The sequence below is a fragment of the Balaenoptera acutorostrata genome, unplaced genomic scaffold (genome assembly GCF_949987535.1).
Source record: "Balaenoptera acutorostrata unplaced genomic scaffold, mBalAcu1.1 scaffold_351, whole genome shotgun sequence".
NCBI lineage: Eukaryota > Metazoa > Chordata > Mammalia > Artiodactyla > Balaenopteridae > Balaenoptera > Balaenoptera acutorostrata.
Genome location: NW_026646023.1, coordinates 114211 through 132515, shown reverse-complemented (window position 1 = coordinate 132515; position 18305 = coordinate 114211). Strand labels below are relative to the sequence as shown.

The 18305-nt window shown below is 49.0% G+C and overlaps 1 protein-coding gene across 2 annotated transcripts in view; it reads left to right on the top strand.

Moving 5' to 3' along the window:
* CCDC93 (coiled-coil domain containing 93) overlaps positions 1-18305 on the top strand; it is an 87501-nt gene that overhangs the window by 57004 nt on the left and 12192 nt on the right. For both annotated transcript variants that reach the window (XM_057539437.1, XM_057539438.1), the window contains exons 12-19: positions 905-1021; positions 4630-4692; positions 8558-8631; positions 9755-9836; positions 10703-10774; positions 12050-12103; positions 13583-13645; positions 16755-16863. In XM_057539437.1, the coding sequence (XP_057395420.1) occupies positions 905-1021; positions 4630-4692; positions 8558-8631; positions 9755-9836; positions 10703-10774; positions 12050-12103; positions 13583-13645; positions 16755-16863 (634 nt within the window). The remainder of the gene's footprint in view (positions 1-904; positions 1022-4629; positions 4693-8557; positions 8632-9754; positions 9837-10702; positions 10775-12049; positions 12104-13582; positions 13646-16754; positions 16864-18305) is intronic.

Here is an 18305-nt window from a genome sequence, read left to right as displayed (position 1 = left end):
CAGTGTGGTTATAATGGGTGTTCATTGGCTGGTCAATGAAGCTGTCTATTCTGTGATCACCCAAGAAGTGTTTTAAAGATGCCTATTGGAATAGGGTCAAACTTCTTGTTTCTTGTTCCTGGGACTTCCCTCTCTGGGGTCTTGAGGCAAGTGTTTGTTTTCAGTATCTGCGCCAAGCTGCCCCCTTCTTTGCATGGTTTCTTGGTAACGTTGCTACGTTCATCTCATCACCCCAACCAGAAATCTCTCCCTTCCTCACCTCCCGTCCTGACAGTCTCTACGTCCTGTCCAGCCCTTCTTCTCCATCCCTTCGTCATTTACACAATTTCAGCACCTTCCTCCTGGCCCCTCTCAGCAACTCTCACCCCTCTCAAATCTATCCTCTGTGAACACCAGAGGAATAGAAATAAGAAATGGGCCCGTGGATGGGGAGAATAAGGTGAGAGAGAGACTGTTTCTTTTCATTGTAAGTGCTTCCGAATGGTTAAACTTTTTAACCATATGTTTATAATACTTTGATGAAAGTGAATCAATTCATCATTCTGGATAACTGCAGAATGGTCTTAATGAAGATACTAAGATGACCCTGTTATTCCTCTATTTGAGACCCTTTGATGAGGACCTATTGCTTATGTGATATCAGCCTAACCGCAGTTATATATCCCTGTGCTTCTGCACATGCTGTTCACTGCTAGGAATGTAGACTCTCTTGATAGGGCTTTTGGTCGTTGGGTCAAAATCTTCTTCTCTGAATTGGGTTTTGCACTGGACCCCAGGGCCCCACTGGCTTGGTTGTGACCGGCTGCCCAGTAGTATTCTGCCCAGACTGAGCAGGGGCAGGGCTGTCTTAATGCACTGGGGTGGGCTCATTAAAGCCTTTGGGTCTTCCGTCTGTTTCTCACAGCAGTCTGAGCTATCAGCTGAAGAAAGTCCAGAAAAATTAGGAACCTCCCAACTACATCGTCATAAAGTGATTTCCTTGAACAAGCAGATTCTGCAGAAGACCAAACAACTGGAAGAGGTGAGTGTTTTCTTTTCATAATTTTATTCAAGTAAAATAAAACCATTCTTCAAGAAGAGAGAAACTGGGGAAGGAGTTAAGATCTCCATGTCAGAATGGTCAAAGGAGATTCTAGAACAGGGGTCGACACTCGCAGGCCCTCGGGCAGTCCAGCCGCCACCTGTTTTTGTAAATAGTTTTATTGGAATACACGCACACTCGTCTACATATGTTCTGTGTCTGCTTTCAAGCTCCAGTGGCAGAACTGAGACCTACAGAGCCTAAAGTATTTACTGTCTGGCCCTTTGCAGAGAATATTTGCCAACCTCTGTTCTAGAAGAAGATCACAGGGCAAGAAGAGCGTTTATTAATTCACAAAGATTAGCTGAGCACCGTTGTGCTGGGCACTGAACTAGGCCGTGGTGGTGAAAGAAGAGCAAGTTACGATCTCTGCTCTCGGGTCGGAAGGTAGTGATGAGGAGACATACTCTAGACAAATACATCATTTTTTTCTGTCTTTATAAATTTAAATGCTTCAGCTCATTAATTTTAAATTATAGGGATAATACAAGCTCACTGTAAATAAACAAAATAGTATAGAACTGTATGAAGTTAAAAATGGGAATCCCCTTGTACTCTTGCCCAGTCCCGTTCCCTAGAGCAACCCACTGTTTCCTAGGCTTTGCAAGCTCTTATATATGCTCATTCACCTGGGGAGAGGGGGTTGTCTGGTTATAAAAATTGAGTTTGTCTTTCACTTATTTTATCACAGATATCTCTCTGTCAGTAATAGTAATGTCTAATAAGGACTTTTTTTTAGAGTAATTACAAAGTGCTTTTCAAAATTAACTCATTCAGGGACTTCCCTGGTGGCACAGTGGTTAAGAATCCACCTGCCAACGCAGGGGACACAGGTTCGAGCCCTGCTCCGGGAAGATCCCACATGCCGCGGAGCAACTAAGCCCATGCGCTGCAACTACTGAGCTTGTGCTCTAGAGCCCTAAGGCCACAACTGCTGAGCCTGCGCACCGCAACTACTGAAGCCTGCGCGCCTAGAGCCCGTGCACAGCAACAGAGAGTAGCCCCCGGTCGCCACAACTAGAGAAAGCCCGTGCACAGCAACGAAGACCCACCGCAGCCAAAAATAAATAAGTTAATTAATTAAAAAAAAAATTTAACTCATTCAGTTCACACACCATTCTTGTGAAGGAGGTACTATTATTACGCTCATTTTACAAATGAAGAACTTGGGACACAGAAGTAAAGTAGTTTTGCCTGTGGTCACACAGCTTATTAGCAGTGGAACCAAGATTGGAACATATAGACCTACCTCATTCCTTCTGATGAAAGAACATAGTATATATACACAGTATATATGTACTGTAGTTTATTTCACCTGTCCTCCATTTATGAGGTTTTTTCCCCAGGACTTTTTTCCCAGTTGTAAATTTATGCTACCATGAACATCTTTGTACAGTCATCTTTGTGCAAATATGTAAATATTTCTGTAAAACGGATTTTAAGAAGTGGAATTGCTGGATCAAAAAAATATGCATTTTCAATTTTTCTAGAAACTGTCAAATTATTCACCAATTGTTTTACTGATTTATACTTCTACCAATAGTATATGAGAAAATCCAAACTCTTTAAATCCAAGAACCTCTCCTACAAGGCCATGAGGGTAGAAAGTGACCAGGATTCTCCTGCGACCTTGGTGTTGAGAACCACGGAGAGAGCCTTAGCCCAACAGAGAGATGGAAGGAGGAGTAAAAGAAGGAGAAGGAATGAAGAACATGGTCCAATAGGGGAATATGCTGCCAAAGGCATAGAGCAGGAAGGCAGCTAGTAGATAGCTGACAAGAAACCTGAGGTTGAAGAAAGAGGAATCCAGAAAGGAAGTGTTAACCAGCAGCTGAAGTTTGGGGGGTAGGTCTCGGGGTTCATGATGAAGAAGAAGATGGAGATGGGAGAATCATGGAGGACTCCAGCAAGACAAAAACTTAGCTAAGCTATTGGGACAGCCCCTGTTAGAGAAAAGCTGGGCAGATCTGTGATTCGTTCATTAAAGAGAAGCGATGTCTTCCCTGTCAGGATCCAGCCCCCGTGTGTCTTTGTCGGTGACTCCTTCCTTGATGAGCAAGCCGACTCTTTCCTTGGCCTCCCCGGGGCCTGTCTGTGACCCAGCTCTTCTCACACTTTAATCCCCAGTTTACTGGTTCGGCTCCTTGAGGGAAAGGCCTGGGCCGTGCTCTTTGCCTTCCACTGCACACCTCATTTGAGCAGAGCCTTGGGTACATGTCAGGTGGGTGGGTGGGTGCAGGGGAGAGAGGGGGGGCAGGAAGGTCGGTGAAGCAGGTGCGAAAATAGCAGGAAGTCCTTCTGGAGCTTCAAGAGTTCAGTCGTTAGGATTTCAAGAGAAAAACAAACTTTCTCCAGAAATGCTCTCATCTACTAGTGACACAGACAGGTTAATAAAAGTCCTCATCGCACAGATGGCACACGTTGAAAAGCAAGAAGCCAGAGCCCCCTGCTTCCCTCCTCTCTCTCCTGCCCTCTGCTTGAGGTGGCTTCCTGAGAGGCCTGGCTGGAAATTCATCAGGTGTGAAGACTGGTAACTAGAAGCACAGTTGAAGAGTAATGATTTTTGAAGGTGACATAATTCTTAATAGGTTGCTTACAGGTTCAAAGATGGGCTGAGTTGGGAATTCCCTGGCGGTCCAATGGTTAGGACTCCATGCTCTCAACTGCTGGGACCTGGGTTCAATTCCTGGTCGGGGAACTAAGATCTCATAAGCCACACGGCACAGCCAATAAATAAATAAATAAATGTTTTTAATGGGCTGAGTTACTTTGAAATAATCGTTGAGATACAAAATACAATTTCTCATTGTTAATTTGTACGCAGGTAACAACCAAAGTGTCTGATGAGACTAACTGTGGTTTTCTACCACATCCCCTTTTCAAAAGTAGAAATGTAACAAACGCTTTGAGCTTTGAATGGAATGTTTTCAGATACCTAAAAGTTCATAGACAGCACAAGATACACCTTTTTTGTAAGGAAAAGGGAAATGACATTTTTGAGATGTAAGTTTACCATTGTATAACTTGGAGCAGTAAAGGTAGTTCATTTTCTTTCTCTTCATGTTGAAGTCCTGAATCCTTTCTTCTGTCTGGCGTTCTTTGCCATTCAGTCAAATTCTATGCTAGCATCTTGAGTGCAGCAATGCAGTTTGTATCCTGTGAACGGGCAAGTTTGTTAACTGAAGTGATTGTAGCCATACAAGGAAGTGAGACCTGAATTTGAACCCAGGCCTTATCAGTTATCAGCTACGAAACTTTAGTAAAGTAACTTAACCCCTCTGAGTCTTTATTTCCTCATCTGTTAAATGAGGATAATGTCTTCGTCCATTGAATTTAGTAAGGATTCACTGTTAGGATTTACGCAGAAAACCTAGTGTATGTATCACCTGACATGTAGGTGGTGCTAATTGAGTCAAAAACGTCCATATTTGTTTAGTTTAAATCTTTCTGAGCTTCCCTTTTCTCATCTGTGAAATGCGGATACCTCCCATATCTGTGCCATTGTGAGGATCAAATGAGAACAGATGTCTTTTATCTTTCATTTACAGCTGCAGGCAAGTCATTCCGACCTACAAGCCAGATACGAGGAAAAAAAGAAAACCCTGACAGAGGTGAGCAGGTTTCCTTCCTCCACGGGTCTTGCTGGTAGTCGTTTGACCTGCACTGCTGATGGGATGCCTGCGTCATCAGTCCATGTGGAGGGGTCACCATCCCCTCCTCAGGGCTCAGGTCCATCTGGGGACAAAGGACAGGCACATGGTAGTGCATGACTCGAGCCATCAGTTTATCCCCACTGCCGTGTTCTAAGCCATCAGAGTCTGGGTGGGAGAGATCGCCGTGGGCTGCAAGGGTCAGGGAGGCTTCCCGAGGACAGTGGGCCTGACAGCCAGGGCGGCCACTTTGAAGACCACGGTGCGTCTTTCACGGTAAAGGGCCCCCTGCTCCAGAACACTGGATTCCTTGAGAGTAAGAAGGTTTCTTTTTGTGAGATGACACGACTACAGAGGGTGTAATCTGTTGTTCACAATTGCCGGTGATCTCCTAGGCGGAATGGAAGAGGGGCTGTGGGTCTGTTTGACCCTGTGGTCCATGTCCTGACTCAGATGGCGACCGTGCCGTCCTCCGTCAGCATCACAGCATACTTACCTCCCGCTTGCGACTGCCTCGGAAGCCAGGCGAGGAAAACAAACATTGGTGATACCGGCTCTGCCATGCGAGGAGTTTAGTTCTTTTTATTTCTGTCCCTGTTTCCATGGAAAGCTAATCCTCACCCAGGTCTGAAGAGCTCTACCCACTGTGATTTTGGTGCTCGGGCTACAGCTGTACTTCACAAGGGCCTCGCCGCGAGGGCCCCACCTAGTGCTTTCTGGACCACGTGGAAGCGGGACTGGCCTTCAAAGGCATCTCTGAAGCCGAGGCAGTCCCTATTTTTTTTTTTTTAATTTCACATGAAATTTGCCCCTTTAAAATTGTCACTTCTCTAGCAGTATGCAGGACTTAGTCCACTGCTTTGCTATAAACCCGACAAAGCTTTGTAATTCTGAGCTGGACTGGTGGCTTCAATTATTGTCAGAATGTTTGAAAAGGGCAGACGCAAGGATGACAATTAGAGGAATTTTTCAAAAACTTCTTTCTAAAGATGCCTGTGTTGCATTTGGACACATCAGCTTTCTTTACACTATTCTGTGCCTCCTTTCCTTCTGGATTAGATGGCAAACTCCCGGGGTGGAATCCCTGCGGCTGTCTTACTTTTCATGCTACACAGTCCCTGGCTTGAAGTTTGCCAAGTCATGGATCCATCTTTCTGTAACAATCTGGAGGAGATTAAAGGCAAAACATCTTGATGTCAATTTCCCAAAACGCTTACTTGTCTTAGGATATAAATCCAGAATGGCTATCAAGTCACTTTTGGTATTACGCACTATCTCAAATATTTTTTGAGCCCCGTACACGTGCTAGAAAGGTGGAAGGTATGAGTTAAGTCAATAATAGGAGATAGTCTTCCTGTCCTCACAGAACAGTAGCAGCTAACGTTACAGTGTGCTGGGTGTGCTCTGGGCACATCATTCGTATTAGTCGTTGAGTCTTCATAACAGCCCTGGCAGCACACTGTTGACATCCCTGTTCTGCAGCTGGAGAAACTAAAGCCGAGGGGCCGTTCAGATTCCACGGCTAACAGTCTGGCACCAATGACCTCTTAGCGAGCTTGCTGTCTAGGAGGGCGGTCAAACTGATTCCCGTCTAGAAAAATGGGAGGCTATCCAAAACCTAGTGCTGAACAACTTACCTAGAAGACGGATTTGGTCGGAATACTGAACACTGTGAACCTGAATCAGTAGTAATGAACTTTGCCTTTGGGCCTCAGTCTTCTTATCTGTTCAAGGCAAGGACTGGGCAGCATGAGCACGCTGAGCCCTTTCATGCCAGTGTGCCCGGGTTTTACCTTTTCAGCAAAACCTGCCTTGCAGGATAACCTGGTAGCACTGGAAAACAGGCAAGATCTGCCTTCCCAGTAACCTTAGGAAAAGTGAAGCGGAGCACGGAAGGTAGAGGACAGAAGGGAGCCCTGACATGTGGCCGCGGGATGGGGGCTGCCGCAGGCCCCTGCGTTAGCGGAGGCCCCCAGGTTCTAGCCTGTGCGCTTTCAATTTCAGCAATCACAGCTTTGATTTTGTACATGAGACGTTCATTCTGTTTTAAGTACGCAGTATCCTCACCTGCCTTTCTGAGGGCAGTAACTGTGTCTGAAGTTTTTCTTGATCTATAAACTATTCCTTCAGATCAGAATTCATTTGTTGAATTGATACATTTTTTATGGTTATATCTTTCTTCAAATGTTTGATAATTCTTCATGGTGTGCTTACTGTTGATTCTGAAATTTTCTGTTACCAACTGTATGGGTTCTGTGTCCATTTTATGCAGTGACTGTTCTGGAAGGGTGGGTCCCACTGTTTGGTGGGATCAGCCAGTGGTACCTGATGCTCGGGGCTGGGGCACCGTCTCTGCTGCCGCGTGTTGCCAGCTCTCTGGGGGCGGCTCTGCCTCTGGGACCCATGCGCCAGCTCTTGGGTTAAGGGAACCAGGCTTCACTGCGTAGCCCGCTGGCTCGTCCTGATGCAGACCCCAGCCCTGCACCCCAGGCCTGCCTGCGTCCTCTGGGTCCACACGGCAGTCCTCCGCAGGCCCTTCCTCTCTGCTGCCATCTTCCTTGTCCCCGAGGTACCCAACTCCTGTGATCCAACAGAATCGCCTGGACTTTCTAGGACTTGAGGCAAGAAGAGCTTGCTGCAGCTTGTGTTTGGTCTTCCATTTTCAGCTAGAGCTCTTAGAACTTCTTTAACGTGTTTTTCTTTAATAGGTAACCCATTCACATGGTTCAAAATTCAAAAAGTATGAAGGGTGTCCCCCTGTAACCCAAGCATTCAGCTACTCCCTCCAGAGGGTAACCAGTTTCTTGTGACTCTTTTCAGAAAATTTTCATGCATATACAAATAACATGTAGGTTCTTTTATATCTGTGTTCATCCAATGTATACATTCCTTTATATACATTGCAGGCACATTGGAATCATGGTTTTATATGTTGTTTTCTTCAACCAACAGTAGATGTTAGCATCATAAAAGAGCTGTTTATTCTTTCTTTTTTTAATAGCAGCTTAGTATTCTATTGTGTGATAGATCTGCACACCTCGAAAATTAAAATCTGAGTTTCTTTAAAATTTCTTTTTTAAAATCCCCAACTGTCTGACTCAGAAAAAGAAAGTGGAATTTTTCAAGATGGGAGATTTTTTTTTTTTTTTTTTTTTTTTTATTTATTTATTTATGTCTGTGTTGGTCTTCGTTTCTGTGCGAGGGCTTTCTCCAGTTGCGGCAAGCGGGGGCCGCTCTTCATCACGGTGCGTGGGCCTCTCATCATCACGGCCTCTCTTGTTGCGGAGCACAGGCTCCAGACGCGCAGGCTCAGCAATTGTGGCTCACGGGCCCAGCCGCTCTGCGGCATGTGGGATCTTCCCAGACCAGGGCTCGAACCCGTGCCCCCTGCATTGGCAGGCAGACTCTCAACCACTGCGCCACCAGGGAAGCCCCCGAGATGGGAGATTTAACCCTGCCCCTGTCAAGCAGCCGTGATAGTGGTATCCTGAAACTGAAACCCAGGTCTGTCTCTCACAGCCACTGTTATTATTTACCTCTTCCTACTGAAAGGCACCTGCTGTCAGCATTACTTTTGGCTTTCCACCCATTTGCTGCTGTGATTTAAAAGTATTGCCTTTCAGGTCTCATTTACCAACAGAATGTGTCAAGAAGGGTCTGGTTTTGACCTCTCCATGCTGTCCCTCCACCCCCATCCTCTTCCTCGTCCACCTATTTTCTCAACATACAGCCAAATCCAGTGGGCTGTCAGGAAAGGGGTGCAGGTGTGAGCCGGGAAGGAGAGGACGTCTCCTGTCCCACCAACGTGCCTCCTTGTCTCTCGCAGCTCAAGAGTTATGGTGAGAAACTGGACAAAGAACAGGCCGCCCTTGAGAAGGTAGAAGCCAAAGCTGATCCAGGGTAAGAGGTTTCAGCATGTGCTTATTTTCTCTGTGAAGGTGTCTGGTGGTTTGAGCGCAGGGCTGACGAGCCGGGGGTCACTGCTGCTGGCCCCGTGCCGCTCAGTTACTTCTCCGCTGGTCTGGGGCGCGCCTGTTGCCCAGGGGCTGCTGAGTTAGCCTCGATCCTCTTCCCCCCAGTTCCCCCTGGGGTCAGGAGCAGCTCGTTTTGCGTTTTGTTTTGTTTTTCTGTTTTTAAAAACTAAGTAATACATTCAAGGTTCAAAAGGACGTGCGCCGAAAAGTCTCCTCCCGCCCTTACCCCCCCTCCCTTAGAATCAACCATTGTTACCAGGTTTTAACAGCATACATTTTAGCCCTGTCCTTTGGGAGTGAAGGTACAGTCTTTTTTGACCAAGACACAGCTGCTGGGTTTCTGTGTTTTGTTTTGTTTTGTTTTTCAATTAATTGTATTTAGACAATTTAAATTAAATATAATCACTTACATTTGACCGTTTTAGCACCGAACTGTTTGGGTGGTGAAATCTCCCAAGTGTCACTCACTTGAGTGAAATCATGAAATAATAAAATGCTTCAGGGACAGACTGAGCAGTTCTGGGTTTGGTGGATATTTTTAGCAAAGAAGTACCTACAGATTACTTGGCTTTATGATTAGAAACCCTCTTTTCATGATGTGGAGCAAAGTACTATTAGATACTTGACATTTTAAATTTCAAATTAGTGCTTTTAATGACCTTAAGCAACTCGTTTCCTTTCAGAAGGGAAATGAAAAATGGGAATTAAAATTACGATACTGTCTGTGCTCTGAGTCTGTTAAGTAATTAGTATCATTAAAAATATACAGTAATCTTGAAACTCCTTGTTGTTTCTGCAGCTGACATTTTAATGCTGAATTCTGTAGTGTTTGTTTGGATGTGGCCTGATGGACTCGGCTTATAAATGAATAATAATGTCAGTTAAAGGGTAGTCATAACCATTTGTGGGAAGCCCGTTAGACACTCTTGGGAGAGACAAGGAAATTAAGAAAGAAATCCCTTTTTATCTGGGGTCTTGGTTTTCCCCATGATTCATAAAATCATAATAGTTTGTCTCAAGTCAGTCATTTTTTGGTCTTTTCTTTTCAGCATCCTGCAGAACTTGAGAGCCCTTGTAGCCATGAATGAAAATCTGAAAAGTCAGGAACAGGAGTTTAAAGCACATTGTCGAGTAAGTGTTGCTCGGTGTCGGCAGACGTTAACCGAGATTCTTGTAAAATCTCCTGCTTTCCCTGCCTTGTGCTGCCGAGGGTCCTGTCCAGGTGCGGTCGGAAAAGCAGGCTCACCAGGCGGCACGCGGCAGTGTGTGAGAGGAGTAGAGGACTACGGTAGGTGCCCTCCGAGGACACCGCAAGTGACTTAGGTGTGCCAAACCCCCGGACTGAGAGCACAGTCTAACAAACGATGTTTCCTAATTTCCAAATGTACTGAAAAGAAAAGTCTCACAGAGTGCGAAAGGCATAGCATCTTAGGAGACCAGGGCCGCCCTGAAGACCTGGCGTGTCTGTGTGTTGCGTGTTCTGCCACGTGAGACCTCGTGGTCCGGTAGCGGGCACGTGCTCAGGTGACCACGTGGGAGGCAGGAAAAGGGAGTTGAGTCATGTGTGAATCCAGGGGGAGAGGCCGCCGTGGCGCCAGAGCCATCCGGAAGCTGGTCTGACTTGCGCAGGGCCGGGTGGCAGGGGAGGAGTGCCTTGGTGAGGCAGGGCTCCGGGCCGCAAGGTCCCGGGAAAGGTGGAGAAGGGTCGGCATGGAGAAGGAGGCTTGGACCGGGCTCTAAGCCACTCGTTCGTTCCGTGTCCCAGGGGTTACTGTGAGCCTCGCCTGCCCCTTCTGATGGAGGTACAGCTGCCTGTATCCTCCTGAGTAAACCTTCCCAGGCTGAACATCGGGGGTCTGGGGAGCTACTGCCTAATGGACTTTCTGTCTCCACGTAAACTCATGAAATGTGAAAAAAAAGACTCTAGATCAAGGTAAATAATGAGCTCCGATTACTAGCCTGTCCAGATCTTACGAGTGTTCGTATTACTTTTAAAGGAGGAGATGGCGCGGCTGCAGCAGGACATTGAAGCCCTGAAGGCTGAGAGGGCTCCAGGCAGAGAGGAAAAGGTACGGGCTGTGGAGGAGCGCTGCCGTCTGCCGGGGCTGCGTGACTTCCACCGTGAAGGGGTTTCTGGAGCACTCACCAGCGAAGAGTCTGGTGCGGAAAAGGACCAGACTTTCCTCGGCCTGGTCCTCTGAACACACATTTCTCAAGTAGTTTTCTTAGATATTTGTCCCTGTCCTTTGTCTTCCTTCTATGGGTCAAAGCGTCCATGGGTGTGGCCAGCAGCAACTCCAGATAAGAATTAACGGGTCACAAGCCCAGCTGCCCCCTCTGTTAGCGACAGGGTGTTCGCAGGAGCCCCCTGAGCTCTGTTCCCACTCGTCCCATTTGCCTGTAAGTTCTGTGCCAGTTTGCTCATTTCACCCTGCGCTCCTGCCCGGGGGCACAGGGAGGCAGCCGAGAGCAGCACGGGATGTGAGGTCAGAGCTCTGGCAGCACGGGAACATCCCGGGCTCAGGAACACGGCCCACTGGCTCTCGGAACAGAGGCCTTGATCTTCCAAGGAGCTAGTGTGGACAAGGGCAGAAAAATAAGTCTGTTTCTCTCACCAAATGAGATCGTAGGGATCGCTGTGGTTTGTCCCTTCTCACACTCCAGTCAAGGCTTATTTGCGGAGGCTCCCTGTGCTTAAGATGTGAGAGCTGAGTGTGGCTTTGGACCCCATCGACTGCGCCCTCTCTCTTGGGGAAATGGGGAACCTGGGGCTCAGAGAGGGGAGGGCACTTGTCCAAGCAGCCAGCATGAGTCCAGATGCTTTCCACCGGGGCTGCGGGGAGATGGGCCTCAGAGGTGCCTGCCACCTCCCTGTCGTGACGGGTTGTGCCACTCCAGCCACAGCCGTGAGGACTGGCACGGGGATAGCAGAGTGCGGCCGTGCAGTGGGTGGTGTCCTGGGACCGCCCACCCACATCCAGCCTGTCCAGTTGTTTCTAAGACGTTGAGCTCGGAGGCTCACATGAGCTCAGCCAGCCTCTGGGTTTGCACAAATCACAGACTTTCAGGACGGCATTTCTCTTCTTAGCAGTCACACCTTGTTAGAGGGGTTGACTCACATTCAAAGACAGTTAGAGTTTAGCTTGTTAGTGTGTGGCTGAGAGGCATTTAAGAACAATTTAAAATCTGGGGCTCGTGTGCAGGCTGCGCCCTGTTCAGACGTGGTCTGCCCCGCCCCCCCCCCCCCCCCCCCCCCGCTACCTCTGGACCCTCAGCTTTTCTGTCCCGTCCCCTTCCTCAGAAACATTTTTTTTCTTTTTTTCTTTTACCTTTCCTCATTGCAGACCCTCTCCGGGGGAGAGCAGCACGGTGCCCTAACCCCGGCGATGACGCACCACGTAAGTACCTGCCCGTTCTCAGGACCGCCGCTGTCCTCTGCGGCTGTGGCAGCTCCTCACGCGTCCTTTCATCCCGTCTGCGGCCACCTCCTTGTCTTCGGGCTCTCGGGCCGTAGCTCCATCTCCGCATCCGCCCCTTGGGTGGAGCAGGACCTCCCGGGGACGGCCCTGACGGCGGGCACCTGGCACAAGGCATGCCGTCCCCACCCTGGCATCTGAGCCGGGAAGGGGACAGGCCTGTGTGGTCCACACGTGCCCGTCACAGCCCAGGCTCCGAGGGGCGAGCAGTGCACAGGGAGAGAGCTCTCTCTGGGGGGGACTGCGTTCCAGGGTCAGCAGCCTGTAAAGGGCTGGGTGGTAAATATTGTCAGCTTCGTGGGCCAGCTCCGCTGTGGTTGTCGTAGTCTCTAGATAAGTGAAAGGACATGGCTACATTCCAGTAAAACTTTATTTACAAAACTAGGCACAGAGGCGAATTTGACCCGAGGGCTGTGGGATTTAGCTGCTGGGCTATAGTTTGCGGACCCCAGGTGCTTCTAGGAGAAAGGAATAGAGAAGGAAGAGGAGAAGGAAGAGAGAAACAGGAAAGCCTCTCACATTCTCCTCCTTTAGGGTTTCTCTTCCCTTCGTGCCCTCAGAGGCTCCTAGAGAGTGAGCTTCGGGACTCCCATGGTGAAGGCTACTGAGGTTTGCCTGCAGCTGAGCCCCATGGAGGAGCGTGTGTGTGTGTGTGTGTGTGTGTGTGTGTGTGTGTGTGCGCGCGCGCGCGCACATGCACACAGTGGGGAAGGGGCACCTCTGACACTATTGTAGCTTTCCCCAGTTCAGCAAACCATCCAGCCATGTCTTTTACCCCATTGGGTTCAGTGAGGGGCTAGTTTCTCTCTTTCAATTCAGCTCTGTCCAAAGGGCCTTTCTGCAGTGGTGGAAATGTTCTCTATCTGTGCTGTCCAATATGGTAGCCACTAGCTACATGTGGCTACTGAGCACTTGAAACGTGGCTAGGGAAGTTGAGAAACTGAATATTTTTAAGTTTTAGTTAATGTAAATTTAAATAGCCACTTGTGGCTGGTGGCTATCATATTGGAGGGTGCAGGTCTAAACAGAAACATAGGAAGCAAGCCATCATCATCTCCAAACACAGAGACATAGAACAACAGGCTTTTAAATAACGGTTGTCTCCTCCTCCTCATGGATTTTTTTTGGTGCGGGAGGAAAGGGCACGTGGACTTGGGGGATACTTCACTTAAGAACCCTGGATGCAGCCTGGGTCCCGGAAGAAGGAAGAGTTGTTATAAAGTGATGTGAAAGAGTGTCAAGAGTCTCACAGGACTTAGGACCCGACCCTGAACTCGGCCATTTGAAAAAAGAAATTTGGAGCCTCAGGATGAGGGAGATATATAAAAACTGTTCAAAAGATTTCATCAAAAAATGAAAATTTCCTATTCCCAGATAATTGTGTTTTTTTTCCAATTTCAGGAAGACCTAGACAGTCGGTATAATATGGAGAAAGAGAAGCTTTACAAGATCCGTTTACTACAGGTGAGTGAAAACAAGAGCCAATAAATGCCTCTAACTAGGCTTGTGTGCGTATAGCAGAAGTAGAAAGTCTCAGCATCTAAGAGTGGAGAGACTCGGGAAAGCTGCTGTTTGCTCTTCTATCTGGAGTGCAGCTCAGTGGATTATGTTGGTTGTAACACCTCACATTGGTATGTTATTTCACCATCATCTCATTTGATTTGAGATGGGTGGAAAGTTAGCTATTAGCCTCATTTTCTATATGAAGAAATTGACTCACATCTGTGAAGTACAAGCAGCTGGAAGGTGCCAGAGCCAAGATTAGAGGTCTAATGTTCTTGTCCAGTACTTTTTTTTTTAATTAAGAAAATTTTATTTACAGTAGAACAGAGCACTTAGGAATATATTTAACAAAAGAATTGTAAAACTTCTACTCTGCAAACTACAAAAAATTGTTAAATGTCCAGAAGAGGCAAATCTGTAGAGACAAAGTGAATTAATGCTGCCTAATGGTGGAGGTAAGGGGTCGGGAGACATGGGAGTGACTGCTGATTGGTACAGGTTTCTTTTGGGGTGATGAAAAAGTTCTGCAATTTTAGGTAGTGGTGCTGGTCGTACGACTCTGTGAGTATACTAAAAACCATTGAATTGTATACTTTGGGTGAAAGGTATGGCCTGTGAATTATATCTCATAGCTGTTTAAAAAAAAGTCAGGGGGAGGATAAGGTAGATTTAAAAATATTGTGTTCTTGTCTAGTACCTTTCCCCTAAAATTAAGTGCCCACTTTAGCTGTCTTAATTGATAGATAACCTTAGGGGTTTGTGAGAAGGCCATCAAATATGGGGAGTTTTAAAGTTGGCTCTAAATTCACATAGATCAAAATTACATTATAGAATCTTTTACATTGCCAGGGTCTGGCTCATGCACATTCAAAAGCCAGGAGTTAACTTGTGTTGCACTTTGGCCCGGGCCTTCTCTCTGTTCTCTGGGAAAGGAAGGCCAGGTTCTGGGGGGAGTGGCCAAGGGGCTGCAGGGGCCAATGGGCCCCTCTTTCACCTTTCTCTGGCCCCTGCTTATTTTGCTGAGTTGTTTGGCTAAATTCCAGGGAGTCAAGTTTGTCCTGATACAAAGACACTGTACCAATCTTAAAGAGACACAGAATTAAATAAAACCAGGACAGTACAGCTGCATCCTTGGAAACGTTTTGACTGTGTGCTTACTATGGGTTCAGTGTTGCATTAGATCCCAGGAATAGTAAACGGGATGCTCTATCTTCTGGGAGCTGGCTGGCTGTTTGAGAACCAAGATATGTCCGTGTACATCAAAGTACAAGGGGGCTTATATGCGAATTGCATACTGCAGGCTGGAGACCTGGGGGTCAGTCATACATACTGGCTAGAGGGAAGGTGCAGTAGAACCCTAAGCCTGCTGAAGCCTGAGCCAGGGCTGGGTCAGTGAAAATGGACAGAAATAAACTGGCAGGTGAGAGGCTGAGCAGCTGTATCCATGGAACTTGGGATGGGTTAGAGAAAAAGTGGAGTCGAGGACGGTGGGGGAATTTCTGACTTGGGCACCAGCGTGGATCCTTGTGTTATTCATTGAGCAAAAGCCTAAAGGAGAAAGGATAGGGCTGAAGGGGATGGGAGTGTGAATAGAAGTGTTCATGAGATCTGTTTAGGGCTTTTAAAGGTTGGGGTACTCACCCAAGTAGGAATAGTCTGGGCTGGAGATCTGGGGGTCAGCGCTGTATAGGTGATAACCTAGGATGTGAAAATACAGGCCGAGAAGAGGGAAAGAAGGACTCCACCAATGAGGGTTGAGACCAAGCGGGCAGCCGGAGGCCCAGGGAAAACAGGAGCCCGAGGTCTCGTGGCAGCTGAGCAGAGAGCCCAGCGGAGAGAAGGGTCGGTGTTGCCAGAAGTCAGGAAAGCTGGAAGCTGAGAATTGCCATAGGTGCAGAGAGAAGGTCTGCGGTGACCTTGGCGAGAGCGGTGCCAGTGGGTGTTGGGAGCAGCCCGCGGCAGCGGGTTGAAGGGCGACCGAGGGGAGTGGAGGGGTCAGAGCCAGTGGGGCACGTTGCTCTCGGGAAGTTGTGCGGTTAAAGGGAGGAGACAGATGGAAGCTGAAAGGTGATCAGGGTTTAAGGAAGGGCCTTTCTAAGGGTGAGGGGCTTGAACATATTTCAATGCCGATGAGAAGAAGCCAGTAGAAAAGGAGAGGTTAAAGAAACAGTGAGAAGAGTGCATGATTTTATCTTTGGATTCCTGAGGAAGTATAGGAGCCAGAGCCTGAGCACGCATGGGAGGTGCAGCCTCGGCCACAAGGAGAGGTGCATCTTTCCCTCTACTCTAGCCGGGGCAGCAGGCAGTATTTTGGTTTGATCACGAGAGTTGATAGTGGGTTTTGCGCCTGGAGGGGTTTTTGCACTCTAATGAATTAGAGGTCCCCATCTGCCGCTGTGATAAAGTGGGCCAGGAGACGGGGAGGACGGGGAGGCACAGGAGAAGGGCAGCGCTGAGACCGTGAACCTGTGGTGGGAGCTGGGTGGCCCTCTTCAGTGCTGCCCCTCGGGGAAGCCACCCGCCTCGGAGCCCGAGGTCGCCCCTGTGCCACGCACAGCCCTGCACAGCCCTGCCTCCCCGGATGCACCTGGGGCAGTTCAGCTAGACGAGCCCAGTTCGTTTCACAGGAGGGGGAAAGTGCCAGAAAGCTGCTTTGGGAGGAAACTGTAGGAGCTTTCCAAACACGCTAAGGGATTTGGGATTTGCACGGAGGCAGCAGGGCAGCTCCCTTGTCACCTGGGAAGCACTTCTGTTTCCTGGTCCCTGCCTGGCGCTGGGAATCCGCTGCTCTGGAGTCCTTGGGGGCCTGGTGGGCGGGCTGGGGGCACCATCCACACATGCCCTCCCGCTCAGAATCCTCCCTCCGGTCCATCATTTTGACGCCTTCTCCCTGTGTGGCCGGGGGAGTCAGGGTCTGAGACGCGCGCCTCAGGCCGCAGCCGCGTCGGGTGCCTGCATTCCAGGGCGGGTGTGTGGGCACACGGTGGGTGGGGGCGGTGTTTTGGCTCCCCAGAGGGCACGTAAGGCCTTTCACCAAACAGTGTTGTCTCCCCCTCCCTTTTGCATCTAGGCTCGAAGAAACCGAGAAATAGCAATTTTGCATCGCAGGATTGACGAAGTGCCCAGCAGAGCCGAGCTAATACAGTATCAGAAGAGATTTATCGAACTCTACCGCCAGAGTAGGTGCATCGACCACACACAGGCCCCCGAGGCTGACCCTGGGAGGGGCAGGAGGCGAGGGGCTCTGTCCCACTTGAGCGTGGTGGTGCCGTCCATGAAAGCCACCCCTGGGAGGGCCCCCAGCTCATCGCCAGGCCCACTCATTTCATGTAGCCCAGAGGCCCAGGAGAAACACCATGGAGCTCTGACTGCCCTCTCCCTGGACAGATGCTTAACGCTGATTGAGCTCTGAGAGCGATGCTTCTAGCTCACCCTCATCCCTGTCAGTCATCGGGCTCCACTTTCCAACGTCACACGGAACCTCGTGACCCCGGCATCTCTAGATCAGCCTTCACTCATTGTTCTTCTCCTCTGCAAACCTTCTTGCTCGTGTGGTCCTTGCCTTTAACAGCATCACGTTCACCCAGGGATGCAGGACTGGGTCTCCCTCGGCCTAAATCAGTGAGCGTGTCTCGTCAGGCTCAGAGTGACACTCAAAGCTGTCATTGCCTTTCTCTTCCCAGTGCTGCTGCCATATCTGTTCTCCCTGGCATCCTAGCTCAGCCCAGTGAGCATTAGCTGGTCTGCAGCCCCTTCTGAGCCCGTCATCCACCCACCCAGTCACATCACTTCTCTCCAGTGGCAAATCCTCAGGCGCTTCCTAGACCCGCTGAAAAAAGCCTCTCTCCTCATCCTGCCCAGGATCCTCCCCAGTCTAAGTGGCCTGCCTGAAGGTCCCGATTCCTGCCCTCAGTCCCCACTCTGGCCTCCTCAGTCCACACGCTGCCTCTGAACACACCATGCACTTTGACATCCTAGGCCTTGACTCCTGTTAACCTGCGCCTGGGACCCCTTCTTCACTCTGTTAGACAAAATCCTTCAAGGCCCAGCTCACATCCTCTGTAAACAGATCCTGGGCCATCACCCCTTCCTTGGGCTCCCACTCTTGCTTGTCTTCCGGGTACCCCAAACTCAGCACAAACAAGGCTGAACTTGCCTCCCTCCCCGTCTTTCCCCTCGGTCACTGGGATCGCTGTCGAGCCCGCTTAGACCCCCCCGTCTTCTCTGCTTTAGCCACCTTCTCATCACTGCCCAGAGTCTAACCCCTTGTCTGCACTCTTGCCTGAGAGGTCTTTCTCACACACAATTTGATCATTTTACACTCTTGCTTTAAAAGCCTTGATATTTAATAGCTCCCCATAACTGGATGGACAGTCTTCAGAATCCTAAGTCCTGCCTCGTCTGGGCCAGCCGGTCCCCCTGCAGTCCCTGTGTCCCCCACCCCTGTGAGCTGGTCCCAGGCCCAGGAGGCCAGTGCCCAGCAGTTCCCGCTTGGAAAACTCCAAGTCTTCTTTCAGAATATACCCCAGATCTTCCCTTGAGATGTTGGCGTCTCAGCCATCCTTCCTGCTTCAAGCCGGAGCACTGTCCCTGCTCAGAACATGCGTCCAGACGCATGCTT